This window comes from Brienomyrus brachyistius, chromosome 25 (genome assembly GCF_023856365.1).
Source record: "Brienomyrus brachyistius isolate T26 chromosome 25, BBRACH_0.4, whole genome shotgun sequence".
NCBI lineage: Eukaryota > Metazoa > Chordata > Actinopteri > Osteoglossiformes > Mormyridae > Brienomyrus > Brienomyrus brachyistius.
Genome location: NC_064557.1, coordinates 12,439,848 through 12,462,263, shown reverse-complemented (window position 1 = coordinate 12,462,263; position 22,416 = coordinate 12,439,848). Strand labels below are relative to the sequence as shown.

At 46.7% G+C, this 22,416-nt stretch overlaps 2 protein-coding genes across 2 annotated transcripts in view; both read right to left on the bottom strand.

Annotated features, from left to right (window-relative positions):
• Positions 1–15: 15 nt before the first annotated feature.
• Positions 16–2,885, bottom strand: LOC125720614 (uncharacterized). The gene is made up of 2 exons (XM_048996262.1): positions 2,724–2,885; positions 16–745 (listed from the first exon to the last, which is right to left on the bottom strand). Exon 2 carries the CDS (start codon positions 738–740, stop codon positions 27–29), a length of 714 nt encoding a protein of 237 aa, XP_048852219.1. The 5' UTR covers positions 741–745; positions 2,724–2,885; the 3' UTR covers positions 16–26.
• Positions 2,886–9,823: 6,938 nt separating this feature from the next.
• The window catches only part of LOC125720285 (uncharacterized), a 31,396-nt gene continuing 18,803 nt past the window's right edge, over positions 9,824–22,416 (bottom strand). The window contains exons 14-19 of the mRNA XM_048995491.1: positions 12,436–12,762; positions 12,194–12,229; positions 11,760–12,020; positions 11,269–11,391; positions 10,781–10,863; positions 9,824–10,211 (exon numbers count right to left, since the gene is read on the bottom strand). Coding sequence (XP_048851448.1) covers positions 10,158–10,211; positions 10,781–10,863; positions 11,269–11,391; positions 11,760–12,020; positions 12,194–12,229; positions 12,436–12,762 — 884 coding nt within the window. The 3' untranslated portion in view covers positions 9,824–10,157. The remainder of the gene's footprint in view (positions 10,212–10,780; positions 10,864–11,268; positions 11,392–11,759; positions 12,021–12,193; positions 12,230–12,435; positions 12,763–22,416) is intronic.

Genomic DNA, 22,416 nt, shown 5'->3' with positions numbered 1-22,416 from the left:
CCCCCCCCCCCCCCCCCCCCCCCCCATCACAGTATTGTTACATCTCTGCCGTCTTCCTGGTTTTGGTCGTCCTCTATCATGATGTCATCGTGAGGCTGCTTCTCCATTTGTGTCGCGCTCTCTTTCTGCACTTCCTCCTCCTCTCCATCAGTGCTGCTTTGTCCTTCAGTCTGACCCTCGTCATCCTCACCCACCTTCAGCCCCTCGCCCATCTCTTCTCCCCCTAAACTGGAACCGTCATCAGCAGCACATTCCTCGGCGCCGCTCTCCCTGCGCTGTGGCCACCCCCAGAGCCTCAGCCGGCGCACGGTGGCCCTCGTGGTGTCTCTCGCCCACCTACGGCCCTGTGGCCTCCAGAGCCACCAGATCAGGAAGAGCAACCCCACACAGAACACCAGGAACAGGATCACCATGACTGTAGGAGTTACCCATGAATTGGAGTTATGTGTTTTATTGTCTGGTGTCCCTCTCACTCCGCCAGAGGTTGATGAGGTGGTGCTATCGGTGCTTACTGACAGTTGTGGGAGGGATGCAGCCCTGCTCGTAGTCTTGGTGATGTTGGTCGTCGCGGTGTTTGTCTGCTTTTCTGAGTGACTGGTGGTGTTTTGAACACCATTGGATGGATGAGTTGTGAGAACTTGACTATGAGGAATAATAGGGGTGTTGACGGTCACAGGTGAAGAGGATGCCAGGACAAGCAGACTGAGCATGCTCAGGGACACTGCGGTGGAGGTCTTCATGGTGCCTGCGGGCAGAAACAGAGCATGCTCAGTGACACTGTCATGGAGATCTGTGCCATGGAGAGAAATGGCGCCTGTGGGCAGAAACAGCATGCTCAGTGACACTGTCATGGCGGTCTTCATGGTGTCTGCGGGCAGAAACAGAGCATGCTCAGTGACACTGTCATGGCGGTCTTCATGGTGTCTGCGGGTAGAAACAGAGCATGCTCAGTGACACTGTCATGGCGGTCTTCATAGTCCCTGCGGGCAGAAACAGAGCATGATCAGTGACACTGTCATGGCGGTCTTCATGGTGTCTGCGGGCAGAAACAGAGCATGCTCAGTGACACTGTCATGGCGGTCTTCATGGTGTCTGCGGGCAGAAACAGAGCATGCTCAGTGACACTGTCATGGCGGTCTTCATGGTGTCTGCGGGTAGAAACAGAGCATGCTCAGTGACACTGTCATGGAGATCTGTGCCATGGACAGAGATGGTGTCTGCGGGCAGAAACAGACATTAATTAGCCAGGCTATGGTGGGACGGGGGAATGTGTGCCCGCGGATCGTTCCATTTCTCTAGTAACAAATGCCTGGGCCCCTGAATGTCCCCCTCCCCTGCATGGACGGCCCCGCCTGGGAGTAGTTCATGTGCTGACCAGGTTAAACACTCATATTCTAACATTAGAATCAATCTCAAAATGAAACATCAAGGAAGCAGGTTTGGTTTGGACATTTGTTATAAACCCCAAAGCCCCACCCCCTAAACACATACAGTACTCCCATGATACTGCTAGGGACACGTCCCGGCCATACATACCCAAACCAATTCCCTTACTGCCCACCCTTAGTCTCCATGCTGTCTGCAGAGCTACATCTGACAAAAGGGTACAGGACCCACCAGCAAAAACTGACCCAAGTAAGTGTGGAGTATCTCTGTTAACACTTACAACTGCATTGCTTTGTGTATTTCATGTAGGTGTACCAGTTCATAACCGCTGCATTATGGCATCTGCACGTTATAGAATGTTTCCTGCCAGTAAAGAAGTTTGAAGTTGGAGCACAGGAAGCTGGTTCTGTGGGCAGGAAACTGTGCCAAGACAAGCCTCAAAGCGACACTAACAGAAGCCTAGGAAACTGCTCTCATTGGCTGCTGACACCTCCCACTTGATCAAATGAACTCAGGCATGATCTGCATGGGTAATGGAAAATTAAGGTTTAAATTCTAATTTAAGACTCACAGTATTCAATTTTTCTACTTGTAATCGCAGTAAATATTCCCCTAATCTCAGACTTTCTCTGGTGAAAATGTTTAACCCTGCTGATATGGCATCTAAGGCTATTCTGACTGAACTAGTCTGTGCCCTGCAAGTGAGAAACTTTTCGTTAGATATTAATTACATTTGTATCTGTTTTTATTTAGCAGATCCTTATGTGCCCAGCAATGCACAGGTGAGCTAAATGTCACATTACAAACATACATGATTTCAGTGAATGCCCAAGAACAAGCGTAAGCAGTAGTGATGCAGAAGCTATACAACATCTACCAACAAAGCAAAAACCTAATAAAACTATTCACTGATCAGAAGTGAAATATTAAGAACATTCAGGGACCATAGGAGAGGCGCCAGGCTAGCGGAGAAATTCCCAGAACAGGAATCCTGAGGTGTTTCCAGAAGGTGGAGGGGGGATGATGTAGTTTGACAGTTCATACCACAGCGAGAATCCACAAATGAGAACCTTTAAGGTTGTGGATTCTGCTGTGTTCTTCATGATTTGCTCTTGAAGCATGAAAAAGGGGAGAGCTTAGAGCAGAGGCTGAAAGCAGAAGGACCTGTAAATGCTGATGAACGTGGAGAGTAAGAGAAGCAGTTGAGTTTGAAAGCTGCAAGAAAGGAGCAGCCCAACAGGCTGGTGAAGAAAGAGCGGGAACTCGGCCTGAAGCTGCAGCGGCAGACGGAGGCTGGTGGCCGTCTGGCCCGAGAGTCTGAGATGCGTGTAACTCACCCTCGTGCGGATTCTGGGTCTCCGGGCTCCAAAAACGGGAAAAATCAGCGGCGTGAGAGCGGCAGAAGATGAGGCTTCTGGAAATTAACGGGTGAGGCGAGTGAAGAGGCAAGAAGACTGCAAAGAGGGGAAGACAACCAGGGCGGTAGGTGGGGCAAAGCGGAAAACAGAGAAGAGGAGGAGAGAGCGAGAGTGAGTTGCATGTTTCAAATGCACACACAGGACATCATGCACCAAGCAGTAGAAACAGCATGTTTGCAGCCCTGTGTGTGAAGCTGTAGGGTCCTGATAAAAATGCTTTTCCAGCTTCAGGCATAACTCAATTCAGCAGTGGTTAGTTCTCCTTTTAGAGCTGAGATTATGGCCACTTAAGGTTTCTGGTGTTGCCATAGAGGGGCCCCCTGAAGAGAGGGAACTATCCCCTGATCCTGGGGGGCGCCATGATTTCTCAGCCTGAGGGCAGCTCTCCTGAGAAGGGGGGTGAAAGGAGAGGACTTCATCCTGCCCTTCTCACTGGCTCCTGCCATCGGAGCGGCGCTGTGCAGAGCTGTGCACATGCAGAGGTGCTCAGACAACAGATACACGCTGCAGAGTGATGCACCACATCCTGTTGTGCTGTGGAACAAAAGCCGTGCGTCTCTACTCTGCTCCTTCCTTTTGAACTGTTATATTGCAGCGAAAGGAATGCAGCCATGAAACACAAGAGTTTGGTCACGTTGTACATGTCAGTGCGCCAATGTGCAGACCATTAGCATCTCCGTTCCAGCTTCAAACAGGGATCAGAGTCTTTCAGAATCAGACTCTTTATTGCCACATTACAGAAGCCAGTGGAAGGCTGTCAGTTTGAGCCCCAGTCTTGACAGAACAGTCACATGTCTGTGGGCCCTTGAGTAAGGCCCTTACCCCCCAGCTCCATGGGTGCTGCATTCTGGCTGACCTTGCACTGTGCTGTAACCCCCAAACTTACTCTCGCCTTGCTGCGTGTTTCATAGAGAGCGAGATGGGGTAGGCAAAAAGAGAATTTTCCCACAGGAATCAAAGTATCTGGTTTCTCTTAAACTGGGGCCAGTGGCATCCCAATCATTAATACCCCGGATCATCAATACTCATTCTGAAGGATTTCCTCACTATACGCGCACGACTGTGTTGCTATGCACAGCTCCGATTTCATCAAGTGTGCGGATGTCATAGTGATGCTGGGTCTCATTCCCAGCAAGGATGAGCAGGTCAACCTCAGTGAGAAGGACCTCCAAACATCCTGGTCTGAGGCTAAAGAGGCTGTGTTGGGAATTCAGAAGGACATAGCAGAGCTAAATCCCTCTCATCATCAACGGAGCGGGTAAACAACTTTAAGCACCTCGTCAGTCCGCCTCTCCCACGACTTTACACGTTCACACCATGTGCACGCACAGGTCTCCAAGGCAAGATAGACACTCTGCCACCTGCGGCAGCTGAAGAAATCCAATGTCTCCCCAAGACCGGTGCTACAGAAAGTGTAATATCACCAAACATTTCATCCTGGTACGGCAACTGCACCGTGCAGGACCACAGAGCACCACAGACAGTCGCGTGAAAACATTGCTTTTCAAGCACCTCCCTTCTCTGGAAACAGCACACCCCCCACTTCGGGGGCAGCGTGTGGCTCACTGGGCTAAGCCCGTGTGCATGTATTCAGAAGGTCACTGGCCCTTAACCCCCTGCTCCCTGGGCGCCCCAGCAGGTGGCTGCCCTTCGCAAACAGCTTACTCTACAAAGAGCAAGTAGAGGGAGGCGTGAAGACGATTTCCCCACGGGGATCAATAAAGTATTATTATTATTATTATCATGGTTAGTCACAGGAACTTCAACTAAATACCAATAATCTTATAAGGATGCTGTGTGATACACTTGAAACAGAAATCTGCTTGACGAGATTTTATGCACATGTAATGGGAGAAGTATATGAGATATGTCCATTTAGAAATGGTGCTACAAACTTTCTCTGTTGCAAAAGTGAAAATTTCAGGTCCAGAAAATAAATATACAGACCAACCAATCAGTTGAGTACTGTGTGACTCTTTATGCTCAACTGGTTGGTGGAAACCAAATTATGGTCTGGATTTTTATTTCCACCTCTGCTCAGCTGGTCGCACCTTTTTTTTTGGTGCAGTATCATATTAATCGATGACCGAACATACTGATGAGTAGTTATCCTAATCTGCATACCTTCGTTTTTTGTATTGATGAAGGATTGACTCAAGACTTGATACAGTAAAGATATAGTATGTACTTTGTTCACTGTCATTTTGCTACTACATCTAACAAAAAAGGCGAAATTTAGTGATGTGTGTTTATTTACCCCAGAAAGGAAGCCTTTGGAGGAAACTTACCCTGCCTTAGTGCAACATAGCTCACTTAGCGCAGTGGAATTAGGGTGCATTACCGCCACCTTCTGGACTAGAATGTGGATCAAGCGGTTTATTTCTGATTGGTTCACCCCATAACTCCACCCCACACCCGCTTTACAAGTGCAAATTGGTTTTGTTGCAAGTTTATCGCAAAAACTGTAGCAAAATCAAGGCGCGCAGATTTGAACTTGCAGGGACATATTTGAGAAGTTGTAATACTGATTTGTGCTTGTATCTGCCACCATGGATGCAGCGGCCACTGTATTTATGTAAATATCAATCTACACAATATTGATATTTTTGTCACTCGTGTGAATATTTCCTACAAGTGAAAATTTCAATATATAAGGTCAAATATTAGTTCTACAATTTCTCATAACAAGTGCACAATATCTTGCATTTTGTTACATATTTACCTTCAAATTAATAACTCATAGCATCTCGGGACCCTTCTTTGGACCTTGCTCCACACCAGCCTCTTCCGCTTTCTTTTCATTTCGTCCTGTTTTTAATCAGCTCACGTAACATGCTTTGGAGCATGTCGACACCACCGCTAAAGGAATTTTTGTACGGCAAGTCATTTTAACTTTAACTCTAATTAGTTATGATGTAAATTTCTTGATATCAGAAATTCAATTGCGACTATAGTTATAATATGTATTTTTCATAACTGATTAAAATGCATGTTATTGATATCAGAAATTTTTTTGTTTTACCTGGTTAAAATTCCCATTTCTGATATCAAGAATTCAGTTGTAACTAGCCATAGTTGAATTCTTGAGATCAGAAATTGGGATTTTAACTCCAATTGAAATGAATGAGAGTAAGCGTTTTTAATCTGTAACCGAATTTCTGATGTTGAGAATAAGCCTTTTATCTAGTTAGAACTGAATACGTGATATCCCCTAGAATTGGATTAAAGCTAAAACAGCACGACGTAGTTTTATCATCAGTGCGCGTTTTATCATCGACCGACACTCGGCAAGAAAAAAGAAGAAAAAAAAAAGTCTCAGTCACAATTTGTCAACGCAGTACCGTGCCGGAGCAAAACGGTCTAAAGATACGACAACGTGAAACTCGACTGTCCTTTCTGGGCGGTGCAGACGACGCAGCACTGGACATGTAGGCAGAGGTGGCAATTTCAGGTCCAGAAAGTAAAAATCCAGACCATGATTTACTTTCAACCAACCAGTTGAGTACTCTGTGACTGTACTCTTTATGTGGCTCTTTATCCAACTGGTTGGTTGAAAGTAAATCATGGTCTGGATTTTTACTTTCTGGACCTGAAATTGCCACCTCTGCGTGTAGGTCTACATTCCTGTGGCACCTTGACATCCTGGACCGGTATAAGCGATGCCGCAGGTGGTGGAGAGTCTGTTTAAAGTGGCCATACACGACGTTGGGACTAAACAAAAATGAACCCATCAGCGAGAACAATCTGCAGCTGTTCAACGCTAGAATGCGCAGACAGACAAATACAGCGCAAATAAACTTATCGTGGCGAGCGCGTGTGTCATTTTAATGACGGAGATGACAGCTCTTTTAAAATGGAAGTTACCGTCTTTAATTATCCGCCGCTATTGGTTTAATACTAGTAGCTACACAGACAGGGAAATCAGCCATTTACACCACACTCATGGTTACCGACTAATGAAACACGCATTACACGGCAAACATTTACTGTTTACAGAAAAACGAAAATATACATATTAATTTACAAGATTAAGTGCAGTATGATGCAAAGCATGTCGATTAGTACCTGCCTACTTAGATCGCAGGTTGGATCATAAGAAACAAAAATGTTCGCGGTGCGGACCGCGGTGATTAAGTTTCATACGGTGTTTTATTGCTAAACGTGCATTCTGGCGGTTTCGTCTGAAGCATTCGGCCCGTGGACCGCAGGGCACGGGGGCCGAGCAGTTGTCAGGTGTCCCTCCCGGGAGCTGATCCCTTCCCCCGCTGTAAACGCAAGCCTTCCTTTCTGCACTCATCAGGGTTCCCCTGGTGCTCAGGCCTCGGTTGGTGACGGGTTGGTACAGAGAGGTTGATTCCCCGTGGATTAGCCCTCGGCGTGATTAATTGCTTTGGGGCACAAGGAGATATCCATACGCTTCACCGTGCCCATGCATGTCCACTATACCCCACTAGAGGGCACTCAAGCACTATCACCACACAGGCGCACAGAAAAGGCAGGCGGTGGAACAAATTAGGCGTGGTGTGGAGGGACTTAGTGCTCTTTAATGATTTTAACATGTCATGGACTGACCCCCCTCACAGGTTTCACACAACCCAGTAAATAGTGGAACACTTTTCTAATGAGCAATCACCGCACAGGATGATGGGAAGGAGGCTGGTATTCATGTTTACTTAGAACTATAGCTCTCTACGCTACAGTATTATTAAACTGCGCATCATGTATGTGCTTCTTCGGCCTCGTTACATATAAGACGCGAGTGATTTTAATGCTTAGAGAAGAAGCTACAGCTGTCTCACTGAAGCTGGTTTTGGACTTTCCATCATCAAATCAAGTTGTCAGGCGGGAAGAGCTGAATGTCCACATTGTAGCAGAGTCAAACAGTGAAATATGTTAGCTTGATTTAATTTAAGGACATGTTCATGTATATGGCCTTTAAAATATTACATGTAACCTCAGTTATTAACAGGTATGAGGTTAAGTTGTTATGTGTTATATAGTGACCAATAATTTAGCGGATGCTCCTAACTCCTGACCTGTGCATCTGCCTGTTCACTACACTAGGGGGCAGTGCGTGGCTAAGCTTCTGTGCCTGGTATTGGAAGGCCACCGGTTCCAGCCCTGGTCTCTGCAGAATAGTCGCACAGCTCCTAACATCCAGCTCCAGGGGCACTGCATGATAACTGACCCAGATCTGTGACCCCCCCCCCCCCCCCCCCAAGCCAGCTCTCACCTTTTTTTGTGTCTCATGGAGAGCAAGATGGTGTAGGCAAAAAGAGATCCCCCCCCCCCCCCCTCAGAGATCAATAAAGTAAAAGTGTTCCAGAGACAGAGAAGTGGAAGTTGGGGTGAGATGGGGTGTTTTATAAGCTTTTGCTGAAGGAAAAGGGGGATAAGCTTCAAAGCAGACCTGTGTGATTCCAATCCCATCTGGGGGAAGGAGCGGCATAATCATTAGTTAGTGTGAAAAGCAGACCTGTGCATGTGCCAGTGGTGCTGACTGAGGTCGTAACTCCTCCTCTATCAGAGACCGTTTCTTGTAAATTTAGTGTGATAAAGATGGGGGCTGTTTGATAGAATATATGATACTTGGCATCAGTTTTGGTTTGTGGATCATAGATGCCTAAAAATTGCCACCTCCGCCCCAATCATCCACATCATCTTTGGATGTTATGGCATTGCCTACATCACATAAAATGGCACGATGAACATTACCCACCATTTTAGGAGTATCAAGTGACACGATCTTGTTCAATACTGAATAAATGTATGAAAATGAGCTGAAATGATGATGTGGAGAACAGGCTCTCTGACCCTTTGTGGCATCCGTAGTGCAAATGTCCCACAAGATAACAGTATTTGCATAATAGCTGGTGTGGAATAATGGCACTTGGGTAAGCACGTTTCAGGGAACGAATTATGCTCGCAATCCGAGGTTTTACTGTACTTACCGACATTGTGGGATATCACAGGTAGTACATAAAACCATTGTCAGGACAAACATGCAATCATGTGATCATTATATATATATATATATATATATATATATATATATATATATACATACACACACACACACACACACACACACACACACACACACACACACACACACTCAGGAAGCAAGATTGGAGGTCAGAAGAGGAAATTCAATGATGGACATGCCATATGGTGACCAATCATGCAGAAGATCTCATAAGGGGAGGCGGGGGGGGGGGGGCTTTTGAAAATATATAACAGGGTACTTTTCTTTTCAGGGGTGTGTGAACACCCAGGTTATGCAAAGCACTCTGTCACACTAACTTGTATCATCTCACTAAAAAGAGGATTAAACCTTTCCAACCCTGAGTTTGGACTCAGTTTTTGTCCTGCCTGGGGAAAAGCCAAGAGGGTCACTCAGAGTTCAGGAAGCTAGATAATGTAAATAACTCTCTGGCCTATATTAATGGTAACCAAGTGGACACCAGTATACACACGTACCATAGACTGTAAATATCTAACAAACAGTAAATGAACATGCAGTTCCCTTCTGCAGGTTCCGCAGTGGTAATTTGTTTTTCACTGTGTAAAATACTCTAATAGAGAACACAAAGTAGACCTTTGTGGGATCATGTGCCCTTCCTGTCAGCTTTAAAGAATCTGGTGATTCTCCTCTGACTTCAATAGCGAGGAATTTTCACCCACAGAACTGCTGCTGACTGGATGTTTCACATCACCGCTCTCCGTAAGCTCCAGACACTGTAGTGTGTGAAATTCTGGCACCAACAAACACCATGTTCAAAGTTGCTGAGCTCAGGCGTCTCAGCGACTCTCACGCTGATTCCAGCAGTAAGAGAACCTCCTCACGCTGCCCGCGTGTTCTGTGTGTTCACCTTCAGTCACACGGATTCCCATCAGCGTTAACGAGCTGAGGGACCTAATTAAGCTCCTCTGAGTGTGTATGCTCAATCCATCGGGGCTTGGTGTAGTGATTGAATTTGTGTCTGTAGGGACAGTGAACGGATCCATGAGTCACGGGATTAGAGGATGGGAGGGGAAGTTTATTGGTGCCCCTGAGATACAAAGAAAAGCTGGTGAGCAGAGCGACTGTCCAGGATAACAATGAGCAGGAGAGACAGTGAAGCTCAGTGACAACTAACAGGCCACACTGGGTTTCAAATGATAACTGAAAGTACAAAAATAAAAACTAAATAAAAAAAATCAACACTTTATAATACTGGTTGAAATACAAATAGTTATAGTTTACAGATACATGTCCCCAGACCATCAGCAGATAGATCAAACAGCCTTTAAAGACTCCAAGGAACCTTGTTATGCTGTTCAGCTGCCGCAAGCTAATACACAGCTGCACAGTCATCTGACAGCTGCGTACATGGTGCGGCATTCTACCTCTGTGCTGGACTCCTCCTGCAGGATAGGAAACACACAGTAAGGACAGGCAGGAAGAGGGGGCCGCTCCTCAGGGTATCCTGGGTCAGATTCCCGAAGTATGACATCAGAGAACAATGAGGCTGTGTCTGAATTCAAGGGCTGCATCCTTCTAAGGCTGCATTTGAAGACCGAATGCGTCACAGCAGTGCGACAAGGCCGTCCCATTTCAACGGCTCCTTCAAATGCGATCTAGAAATGCGTCCAGCTTTTCTCGCACCCGATGGATCCTTCGCAGCCCCACATATCCCAAGATGCATTCCGTGGACATTCGAAAGGCTTTAGGACCCTATCTTTTGAAGCATGCAGCCCCTGAGGTTTGAAATGCAAGCCGAATACGGCTTTCAGTTTTCACCACCTCTGGACCTGAGAAACTCAATCTCTTTTCTTCTGAAAGGTTCATAATTACTGCACCTCCCCCTTTATCAAACATGTACAGAGATGGAGAGCATTTGAGGGCTGGGGAAGAGCAGCTACGTTCGTAATTCAAAGACGTACAAAATAATAACGCACAGAGACGACTGGGTGACTCTGCGTGCAGCTCTCACCGAAGGCTGCGTGTTTGTCCTCTCAGTGTTAATGTCTGCGTAGGTCACCTGATCACTGACCGCATTGCTGGGGTTCTCAGTTTCTGCAGACAGAATTAGCCAAAGTTATCCTTCTATGTAAAAATGTCACTCCTAGGCAGTGGCATAGCTAGAAATTCTGTCCCCCCCCCCCCCCGACAAAATGTCACACTGGGGCACCTCCACCCCCGCACCACCTCCCTTAGAGTATATAGGGGCCTCATGTAAGGTGTTGGCCCCCCTGAATCTGCCAGAGTATCCAGGCCCCTACCGTGCCCCTGTCACTAGGTCACCTGAGCAAGGGCAGAAATGTGACTCCTTAACATGCAAAGTGAGGACATTTGACTGTGTGTAATTATATGAAGAAAAAAGCCTGTTAATAATACACTATAAAGGCACTATGACAAATAAATGCACATCACTTATTGCTGTACCTGACACAACTCAGTGTTAATGTTGAACATTCTTACCTTTAACTTCCGTGCATTTTCGGGTTTTATATTTAACAGAAATGAAGCCAATCACCATTAGTATCACAGCTGTAGGGATCAACACTGCAGGTACAATGTACATCCTTGGCATCTGTGGAGGTCCTAAACAAACAAGGAGATTCACTCAGTTTGTCTGTAAGAACTTCATTCAGAGAAGGTTCCGGAATGGACCTGGATTAGATAAAAGGAGAACAAACTAGCTGTATGCCGTTTAAGTCCAATATAATCAATCTCTGTCTTTTTTGAGCCACCAGCTGAATAATTACATATGAATGTAGTGAAAGAGGAAGTGCTGTGATAAAAGGGGAAGTTGGTGCAGATATTGTAAGTATTGTTACTTTGGTCTCTTATTGTTTGCATTTAGTATCATTCTGTGTAGATACACCTGCAGTAAGTTACTGGAGAGGAGAAGTTGTGTTCGTGTCCAGCAGCAGCGGCAGACCCTAGGGACCCTCTGCTCTGAGACCTACCCAGCTCAGCACACAGCTGTTTGATGTTCCCCTCTGCAGCCTCTTCGCTGACTGGGTTGGTGGCCACACAGCTGTAGGCAGGACTGTCCTCCCAGACCTCCAGGGGGAGAGACAGGCTGGTGCTGTGGTCAGGGCTGATGGTTTGGTTCAGTCTCTCGGTCCCTCTGTACCAGGACAGGGTGACGTCTCTCCCGTTCTCCACATAACACAGAACCCAGCAACTCCCACTGGCTGAAGGTCGGACTGATGAGCGACTGGATGCTGGAGATGTGAGGAGGAGAGAGACACGTCACATGGGCAGTGTAGTGTCATGCTAAATGTAATAAATGTGAGAGTGAATCACAGAGACGCTTTAAAGGAGCCCTGTCATGTGATCAGATCTCTCAGACAGGAAGAGCAGATCAGGTGTAGGTCAGTATCAGACAGACGGTCACCTTGTAAGGATGTTATGTGCGGCCTGTTCACTGGATCTGTGGGTAAACAGGAGAGCAGATTATATACAGACCTGCTGAGAGAACAGGCGTACGGCAATAAGGAAAATGGGTCAGAACCAGAACGAGTGTGGAAGAAATAAAGACCCAAGAGTGAACAGGAAGTTTAAGCTTCATAAGACTGGAACGGGAAAGACATATAAAAAGTTAATGAAGTATTAAACTGATCATTTCATATCACTTACTGTATATGTTTAAATCAAATTCTTTCTTCAGTATGTGGTCCTTTATGATCTGTAACTGGTAAATCCCAGCATCACTGGTGCTGATGTTTGTGATGCTGAGAGATCCAGTCTGTGGGTCCAGCTGCAGCCGCCCTCTGAATCTCTCACTCATGTTGGATTCAATCTTCCCATTAACTGATTTAGCTATTGTTGGGGGTGGACTAGAAGTTCCAAATGTCCACACTATAAAAGAGTCATTCTGTAGTCCAGTAACACCAGTATGCAGAGTCACTTTGTTACCCAGTCTCTCTGTGATGGTCACCGTCTTCCCTTCCTGACCCAGCAGCCCTGAAATCACAGAGGTGACACATTACACTCGTATGATCTCACCTTATCTGTTATACAGTAATACAGTCACTTGGTAGGTACTGCTACAATAAATGTGATCAGTTAAACTTATTTTTCTATGCACTTCACAAAGTGAAGTGACTGTACTACCCACCTTAATAGTCTGACTAGTAATTTAATTTTGCATAGCCAGTGCACAGAAAGTGTAGCTCACATATTTATTTCATACCCTGGTCACCTCTGTATTTATTTCTTTGTTTCCATGAGGGTATACCACCCCCCCCCCAGAACTGCCACCTGTTCTGTTGTCACCTCTTCACTTCCAAGGTTTTCTTTTTGGTGACATTGTGCTAACCTAACATCATACTTGAGAACCCCCATCATATCACTGTTGCATGTGATGAGTTTTAGGGGCATGAGCTGAAATGCCGTGCATGTGCCCAGCCTTTCCAACATTTTTGTGTGGGTGCCCTGTGAACAATGGCGCCCTGGGATATAAGCTACTTCCTATTATGAGGATTTCTATGGGACCTTTCAAAGGCGAGTGCAGCAGTTATAATATGAAATTGCTTAAAAGGGTTACAGGTCTAGTCCTGTACATTAAAGAGATCCCATACAAATACATTGTGGGCAGTGGTGGCTTAATGGTTAGGGAAGTGCACTTATAATTAAAAGATTGCAGGTTTGAATCCCCCACCAGCGAAATACCCTGAGCAAGGTATCACCCCCAAGCACTGTTCCCTGGGTGCTGAATCAGCTGCCCCCTGCTATGTCACATTGTCACATATCGGCTAAATGTAAGGGACACATTTTGTTGTTGCATGCTGTGTCAACACTGATCAGTAACATAAATAGAGTAAGGAACAACTTTCCCAAACCTGTGGCCTCCATCATACTACGAAAGAGGTTATTAATTAAAATGGGTTATTATAAAAGAGGTCTTTGGTTTTTTACAATGATCTCAGGGATGAAGTTTGAAAAAGAAACACTGGTATAAGCATAAGCCACCAATCACTGCCACCCTCACCCTCGTGCCCCCCCGGCAACAGTAAGTGACTAATGTGTATTCGTGTACAATCAGTAATGAATCCTTTAAATCACTTTTTATTTCACATATATTTCGCCTATTTCACCGGACAACCGTTTAGCAAAATCTATAATTTCTATGGAGTTCGTTTTAGAAAATTTGAAGCACAGCCAAACCAGAAATACAAAACAGTTACGTGCGGAAACTCGTGCTCCTCGTGTTCATAAATAAAATGCAATTTTGCTCGTTTTTTCCAACGTTTGAAACAAATGCTGAATGCCTAAGTAATATGAACAGAGTATATTTAAAATAAGTTTTTATTAAAATAAGCGTTTTCACCTTAAACAGTATTGCTTCTAACCATTTTCTCCACTCCTTATCAGACTTTTCCAGGCTGTTATGTAGGATTCATGTTACGAAAACTTACCTGGGATCATTAGAAGAACAAGCAGAAATTCCGCCTCAAACTTTCTGCTGCATTTCAAAGGCATGATCCATTTTACTGGAAGTCTGTACTAGTCGAAAACACAGTTAATTCTCCTCCATCTTTGGCATTTTTGTTTTCCCACATGAGTGTATGTGCGCCCCTACTGTGTGGCTGGTGCTCCACCCATGTTCAGAACCACATCCCATAGTAACATGTTCGTATCATCGGCGAGTCAACGACGAAACGGCCCATCAGACATGCCTTTTTTGCGAATCAAGTAAAATATAGCAAAGATATAACCGGTTACTGCGGCACCATTCATAGTTTAATATAGATTTTGAATCTACACATATTATTACTACGTCAGAGTTTTACGGAGGCTTATAATGGTTTCCGAAAATCAAGATTGTATGTTTGGTTTCTCTATTGTTTGGGACCAAATCAGTCTCGAATCCTCGCCCTTCTAAACACACACTGTACTCCCACAATATTGGTAGGGACACGCCTGCCTATCGTCCATACCTAAGTTCTTTCCGAAAATGGATGCAAGGAAAATGCACTTAAAACCTAGTGCAAGGAGAAAGCTGAAGCCTTTTAAATTATTATTATGTATTACGTGATGATAGTTTCATTTACGTGCCCAGTTTCATTTGGTGCTTCCACCGCGTCGCGTAATGGCGGGCGTTTTTGGGAGGAATAATCCAATTTCCCAAAGAATGAACTAGTAAATATATTTCCAAGCCTCGTGTTTTATTTTTGCATTTGAAAAGAAATGGAAACGGCAACACTTCTTTAATCTCCCGCCAGTCGAACCCCCTCCAGCACGGAGCTTCACGGTCCGTGAACTTTTTACCATAAATATATACCGGTAAGCGGTAGTAACGACATTTTCTCGCTTGACGGGAATAAGTACGTGTGTTCCGTTTGCATGTACAGACAAGTTATATTTATACTCAAAAACTTAAGCAAAACAAGAAGATCAAGTCAAGTTTGAACTTGCTCCACTTTCGGGTAAACCTTTATAAGCCCCATTGGCATCATGGCACTGCGGCTCTTTGGTCATTTAGACCCGAGGAACCCAAACAGCAATACACCAGTTTTGGGGAAGCTACTTTTAAACGGTAACTTCTCAAGCTACAAGCTACTTATGATTAAAAAAAATAAACCCTATCCTTACCCTTAACTATAACCCTAACCGGAGCTCCACTTTACGTCCTTTGTCACGAGTAGCGCAGGACGGAAGATTGCTCAGGCAGCGCGAGCAATCAAAAACAGGCAGGCAGGCAGAAAATGGGGAAAACGAGGGTTTAATTGGGAACACGGACATCGACTAAGACCAGTAACATCAATGGCAGACAAGGGAAACTGGGGAGACCAGGACTTAAAACAGGACAAGACTAATCAAAGTAATCACACAGGTGGCAACGATCGGGAAAGAACACGTGGGTATTCAGGGGGGCGTGGCACACACGAGGAGCTGACGAGCAGGTCATGACAGAACCCCCCCCCAAATGTGCGCTGCACCGGGCGCGTCAGGGAGGAGGCGACAGACGGGACACGGGAACCGGGACCTGGAACAAAAGAAACAAAACCATTAACGAAGGACCGGAAACATGACGGAGACGCAGAACAAGGCAAGGGACAGGATGTAGGACAGGACGTGACAAAGGGCAGGAAACGCGGAGAGACAGACCAGAAAGGGCGGAACAGAGGGAACAGGAGGAACAAAAGGAGCGGGAGTGACGGGAGGGAACGTCGGGAAACCAGGAAAGGAGCGGGGCAGAACAAAGGGACCAGGAACAGAGAAAGGGGGAGCAAAGGAAAGAGGGACCGAGGCAGGGAAGAAGGGAGAGAAGGCGGGGGAACAGGGAGAAGCCCGAGGGAGCCCCAGCGGGCGACGGGAGGCGGCCGGAGGGGGCGCAGCCGGCCGGGAGACCAGAGGGGACCCCGGAGGGGCAGAGGAGGCCGGGCGAGGGACCCACAGAGGGGCCAGGGAGGGAGCAGGAGGGAGCACCGGGGAAGGGGACGAAGGAGCAGGAGGGGACCCTGGCGAGGACAAGGCGAGGGGGGGAGCCCTCAGGCAACCGACCAGGCACGGACGGGGGGAGCGAGGCAGGGCGACGAGGCATCGGAGAGGGACCCGCAGGCAACAGCCGACCCGGAGGGCCAGGACCCACAGGCGCCAACCGAGCCAGAGCGCAGGCGAGGGAGGGCGAGCCAGGGGGCAGGGCGGGCGGGACCCCAGCCCTGCGTCTGTGTCCCCGCCCCTTACGGGACACAGACATCACGCCCCTCGGTCAGGGCCGAGGACGCCGGGGCAAGGGCAGAGGAGTCACTGGGGGCACAGTCACAAGGGCAGGTCGTGGAGGGGGGTGCCGGCCCGGGAGCTGCAGGCTGCTGGAGCGGCAAAGAGGGCGCCTCGGGCGTGGGCGCGGTCTCCGCAGGCAGCGGCGGCTGCTCGGGCTCGCAAGCCGCAGGTGGAGGAAGCTGCGCAGACGTAACAGACAGCGGTGATGGCTGCTCCGGCTGCGCAGGCTGCAGAGGCTGGAGCTGCGCTGACAGCGCAGGCAGAACTGGCACATCCTGGGAGGGGGAGACGGGCGCGGTCCTCTTCGGGACCCGGGGCACTCGGGGGATCGAGTCCCTTACGGCCCTAATACCTCCCCAATTAGCCAGGTGTTCGGCCCGGTAATTATACCGGGGGGCGGTATATGCAGGGGCGGTAGTTCATCCGGAGCGAACGGCTCCAGCTCAGGAAACGAGAAGGGAATGTCCTCTTCGTTGCTGCTGGAAGCCCCGACCCTCGCCAGGAAGTGAGCTCCCTTATGGAGCGGGTCAGGGACGGAGCCCTGGACGAGCCCCTCTCTCTCGTCCTCAGCGAGAGACCAGGAGTCGGCGAGGGAGCATGTGCCCAGTCGGATGGGCTCAGGCAGGGGCTTTCCTCTCCTCTGCTTCCTCCTTTTCTTACGGTCTGTCATTCTGTCACGAGTAGCGCAGGACGGAAGATTGCTCAGGCAGCGCGAGCAATCAAAAACAGGCAGGCAGGCAGAAAATGGGGCAAAGGAAGGTTTAATTGGGAACACGGACATCGACTAAGACCAGTAACATCAATGACAGACAAGGGAAACTGGGAAGACCAGGACTTAAAACAGGACAAGACTAATCAAAGTAATCAGACACAGGTGGCAACGATCGGGAAAGAACACGTGGGTATTCAGGGGGGGCGTGGCACACACGAGGAGCCGACGAGCAGGTCATGACATCCTTAAAGTTTCCAGTGGAGGTGACGTATTTCTGGTGGAGATCCACTCTACAGGCGTCTGCAGCTGGACCCTCTTGGTGTAATATGGTGCGTTTGTTTTTCTCTCGGAACTCGGAAAATTCCAAGTTCAGTGACATCACGTCCGACAATCTCCCATTCGAGCTACCACATCTCGAACAAAACATGGCTGCCTCCATGAACACGCTGTTGTGTTTTGTTGCTTTATATTTTAGCAGATTTGGAGTGAGATTATTTTTTCCGAGAGACAAACAAACAAGAAACACAAAATAGTCAAACCACATTAAAAGCTTTATAAAATATTTTAGTACATTCATAGCGATGCTCTTTTTTGAGAGGCAAACAAACTACAAACAAACCAAAGACACTAACAAGTCTGGTAAAAAATCTGATACTGCTGCTAGGATACTGTATAATTAATTATTACATTGTTGAAATTACATCACAGGGACAACTCGGACAAGAAAATTCTGTTCGACATCAACATCATAAAAGAGGCGTCTTTCCGATGGGAGAGTGACGTTTTCCGTGACGTTTTCATCCGCGTTCCTACTCAGAGAGAAATAATCGAATGCACCATGATTAAGAATAGGCGAAAGCGCCTGTGAGTGATCTGTGACCTTTACATGAGGTCAGTCAGTTTGGAGGGGGGTGGCCTAGGGCCGCTGGCCATCACAGGCAGTAGAGGCATTGCAGGCAGCAGGATTGGCAGGATATCCAGGCAGCAAACCCAAGGTGGAGTGGGGGCAGGGGGGGATAAAGAAATTGCATTAGCCAAAGAAAGGGAGAATAGAGGCAATGCAAACTAGACTACTTAGGTGAGTGCAATATGTAAGTTTCAGCAAATACGGCTATGGCAGCATAAGTAGGAGGGAGAGGCAAATGGGAATACAGGCATGGGGAGTCTCTGAAATGTCAGCACTCCAATTCCATAAGGGATTGTGAAGCTAGAGTGACAGCGCTGTCAATTCAGTTTATCCAAAGCCAATTGGCACCAATCCCCACTCAGCTCTACACCTCACACTATAGATCGAATTGGGAGTGAGGAGTTAGCTAGAGCTAGAACTATTCCAGTCTTGAATACTGAGAGTGAATCTGAATTCTTGCACATACACTGGGAGATTATTACTGAAACTTGACTGTGGCCTGTACTACGAAGTGGGGTTATTGGCTTATCGGGGTAACTTGTCGCATTTAAGGTAGTCCGGGCAAAATGTAAGTGAACAAATATGAAGTCCATTTAAACTGTGGTACCTTAAATCCGACAAGCTACCCCGATAAGCCAGTAACCCCACTTCGTAGTACTGGCCACTGGAAGTCAGTGAAGGGATCATAGAACAGGGAGAATTGTTTAGTGTTTGTAAGAACTCTGATGCTGCATTTTTGTACTAGTTGAATTTTATGTAAGGATCCAGATGGACAACCAGAAAGGAGGGCAATACAGTAGTGTAGCCTGGACATTATAACGCATGTATAGACGCCGTTTGTAACTTAAAATGTTCGTAAGTCATTATTCAACATCATTTTTAGGGTATATGCTGGTACAAAATCTAGGATGTTGGGAACGCACGCTACGCTGCTGCGCGGCTGGGAGTAGTGGCCAGAAATCATACTACCCGGAATTGGCACGCAAAAAAAAAAAATTAATGTTGCGGACAGGAAACGGGGAGTCCAAGGAACGCAATTTGGACTTACAGTCCTCTTCGTTCGTATTGCTTGAAAGAGGAGCGTCTGTATTAGTTTCTCTGCTATCATCTCCCCACTGGGCACTGCCGTCTTCTTTTGCTGATCTCCTTGGTCCCTGCTTTCACAGAACCCACCCAGATTGTGCTGCAGCTCTACTATAAATGCTTTGATATCCCTATGGGATGGGAGTCTTTGTGTGAAACCTTTTTCAGAATCAGGATACAGATCAAACATCGCCATCCTACTTCTGACACCAGCGTACTACTGGCGAGAAGGACAACATGGTTGAGTAAAATAGAATGCAGTAGAAGAGGTATGGGAAACATGGGCAGCTGCCCAGGGCAGCATCTTGCTGGGGGGTGGCATGGGGGCACCCACACAAAAAATAATTGAAATGGTGAGATTTGCATAATCAGTTTTCTTATCACTCATCGGCACGTCCACGTCAATATATCATGTCACTGTGTGGGTCACATAAGTTTGTTGGTGTTTTGATTTTAGATTGTGAGATAGGTAGGCTACCACTCATGAGTATGAGATGGGGAGGGGGGCAGGGCGGAGCCCCGTTTAGACAAAACAAATGCACACAAAATGTAGGCATACAGGTATTTTATCTCCATTATACTCTAAGTATCTGAGTATAATATTGTAGCATCGATGATGAAAGCTTGGCACAGGTGGGTTAAATAGAACAGTTTTTATATACTTCTTTTAACGCAACTCTGTCTTTTGCGAACAGACAGGGGGCACGTGCAAACAAACAATGAAACATCTCTTGTGGTACAGTGTAGTTGAGTGCCTGTCTGCTAGTGATAGGGTGTATTTCAGCAACCACCTTTAGGAGCGAAAACCCCACGTGCTGGGTTCACAGAGGCAGAAGTGAGATCTGTGAATGCTTTAAACTAAAACTCTTTCTTTCAGATGAATGTGATCATCCTGCAGAGCATAAACAGAAGAAGCTTTAGCAACGTCCTACACTTTTACCCATCAGACATATTAACGGAAGAGCTGAAAATCCTTAATAAAATACTCCACGGAAGCACAGGGTGGTGCAGGGAAGGGAATTTCAGATTATTCACCAGATGTATTGAGTTGCATATGAACAATGCATAAGCCCTTTTAAAAAAATTCATGATCATGTTACGTTGTGTCAGTACCTAAATTCAGAAGAGGGTTTTTTTTTTTCCTTTGAAGGGAAGTGGTTTGGGGGCTTCTGTCAGGCTACAGCCATGTGGTCAAACTGCTTCTGAGAATCTCATGGTTCTTCTACATACAAAAGCCTTCTGACCTCATTGCACTCACACTTGCTTTTTCAGGCTGCAGCGTACAGCGTCGGCGGTCTGGAGAAACGTGTCTCACTTCCACTGAAGCTTCTGGATTATGTGACCCCCCCCCCCCCCCCCAAACCTGCATCTGTACCTTCATTTCATGCTCAGGCACTGCGGGTCCCACTAACAACTATCCAGAGAAGTGATGAACCACTTCCCATACAGTGCTACTAAACCATATGCTGTACTGTACGAAGACAATAATGTTACTAATAAATCACATTTATGTACATTATTCGTATGATAGTACTCTGCAGATGGCCGTCACAGCCTCCGTCCTGTGGGATCGTGTCCTCGCCTCTGATGCTTGCTGTTGTTTATGATGACATCTGTAGTTATCGGACTGTGTTTTCCACTGTGTAATCACTGGACATCTCAAAATAGCAGCTGGCTCCAGTATGTTACAGTGTAAGATAAGCAGCTGAGTGGAGAGTCCCTGGACTGCCTCTCCCTGGGAGGACAGCATGGAATACTGCTGAAGTTTTATTTTAGTCATAAGTCACAAGGTCTGAGAATCAGGGTCATCCTATTTTTATCATGTAGCTCAAGCATAGTGTCACTGGTATTATTTCTACTCGTCTAAGATTCTAGAAACAGGCACCTTTATAGTTTCATTATGGAGTAGGCCTGTCCAGCTACAGATATATCCAAACTGGTACATGGGTCTTAATTATAAAAAATCACATATTGCAGGAAACCACAATCTGTGCAAAGAGGAAGAGAATCCAGCTGTAATTCTCAATGCTTACATGCAGTGCTGTCCTATCTGTGTAAATCCATCTGAGAGCAGCCTCTGGTTTTTCCAATGGAAAAACCCAGCTTTTCGCTTGAGAAGCTTATTGTTGTTTCAGTATGCACCAGAAGGGCTTGCTAGTGGAAAATCCCGGTCATGTGCTTTCATTGTGCCTCACAGATGACAAACACACCTGCTGTTCTGCCAGTGTTATGTGTCTTTGTTATGATGTAAGAAGCCTTTTCTGCCTTTAAGGCTGTCATCCCATGTTAGAGTAATCTTCTCAGCCGCACTGATGTGGTTTGGCACCTCTACCAGGCAGACCCCCTCACCTCAGGCCGCAGTCACTACTTCCTGTCTTAAGTGCAGACCTCTGCAGACATTCGCTTGCAGGCCTGCACTGCAGCTGGTGTCTCTGTGATTCGCCCTGATATGAGTGACTCCCACATGGCTGCTGCCTGAGCTCACAGTCTCAGGATCAGTTTGGTTTCCTCCTGCCTGATGCCTCTCAAAGCTAGACCATCCAGTCACATGGTTTCTCTTACCACTAATATGCTGATTACATCTAGATCTACTTGACCTTCTATCATGATACCTTGATCTCCATTCGGATGTCTAGTGCAGGACCTTGTTAGATAAGTTAGATCTTTATTGTCACTATTACAGAAACAGTGAAAAAACAGTTTAGCAGCATAAGTTAAAGTAATAAATAAGAACAACAGCCATCCTATTACAGTATGAGTGTCTGAGTACAATGTGTACAATATGTCAGTCCAAGGTAATGTGTGCTTAATGACCTGCCCTAGGCATAAAATTGCATAGAAGACAGTCATTCAGAGGGGTGGATACTTTTCAGAGAAACAGTCATTCGGGGGTGGGGGATGGGCGCATTTGACTGGCTGTGGGTAAAAGCTTTTGTTCAGTCTCTTTGTTCTTGCTCTGATTGACCTGTAGCGTCTGCCAGAGGGGAGGGGGGAGAAAAGGTTGTGTCCAGGGACTGAGGAGTCTTTGATGATTTTACTGGCTCTTCAGTGGAGTCGACCAGTGTAAATATCCTTGAGGGGGGTTAGTGCCGTTCCGATTACCCGCTCTGCCGCCCTTACCACCTGCTGCAGGTTCTTCCTGTCTTCCTCAGTGCAGCTACTGAACCACACTGTGCAGCAGTAGGTCAGG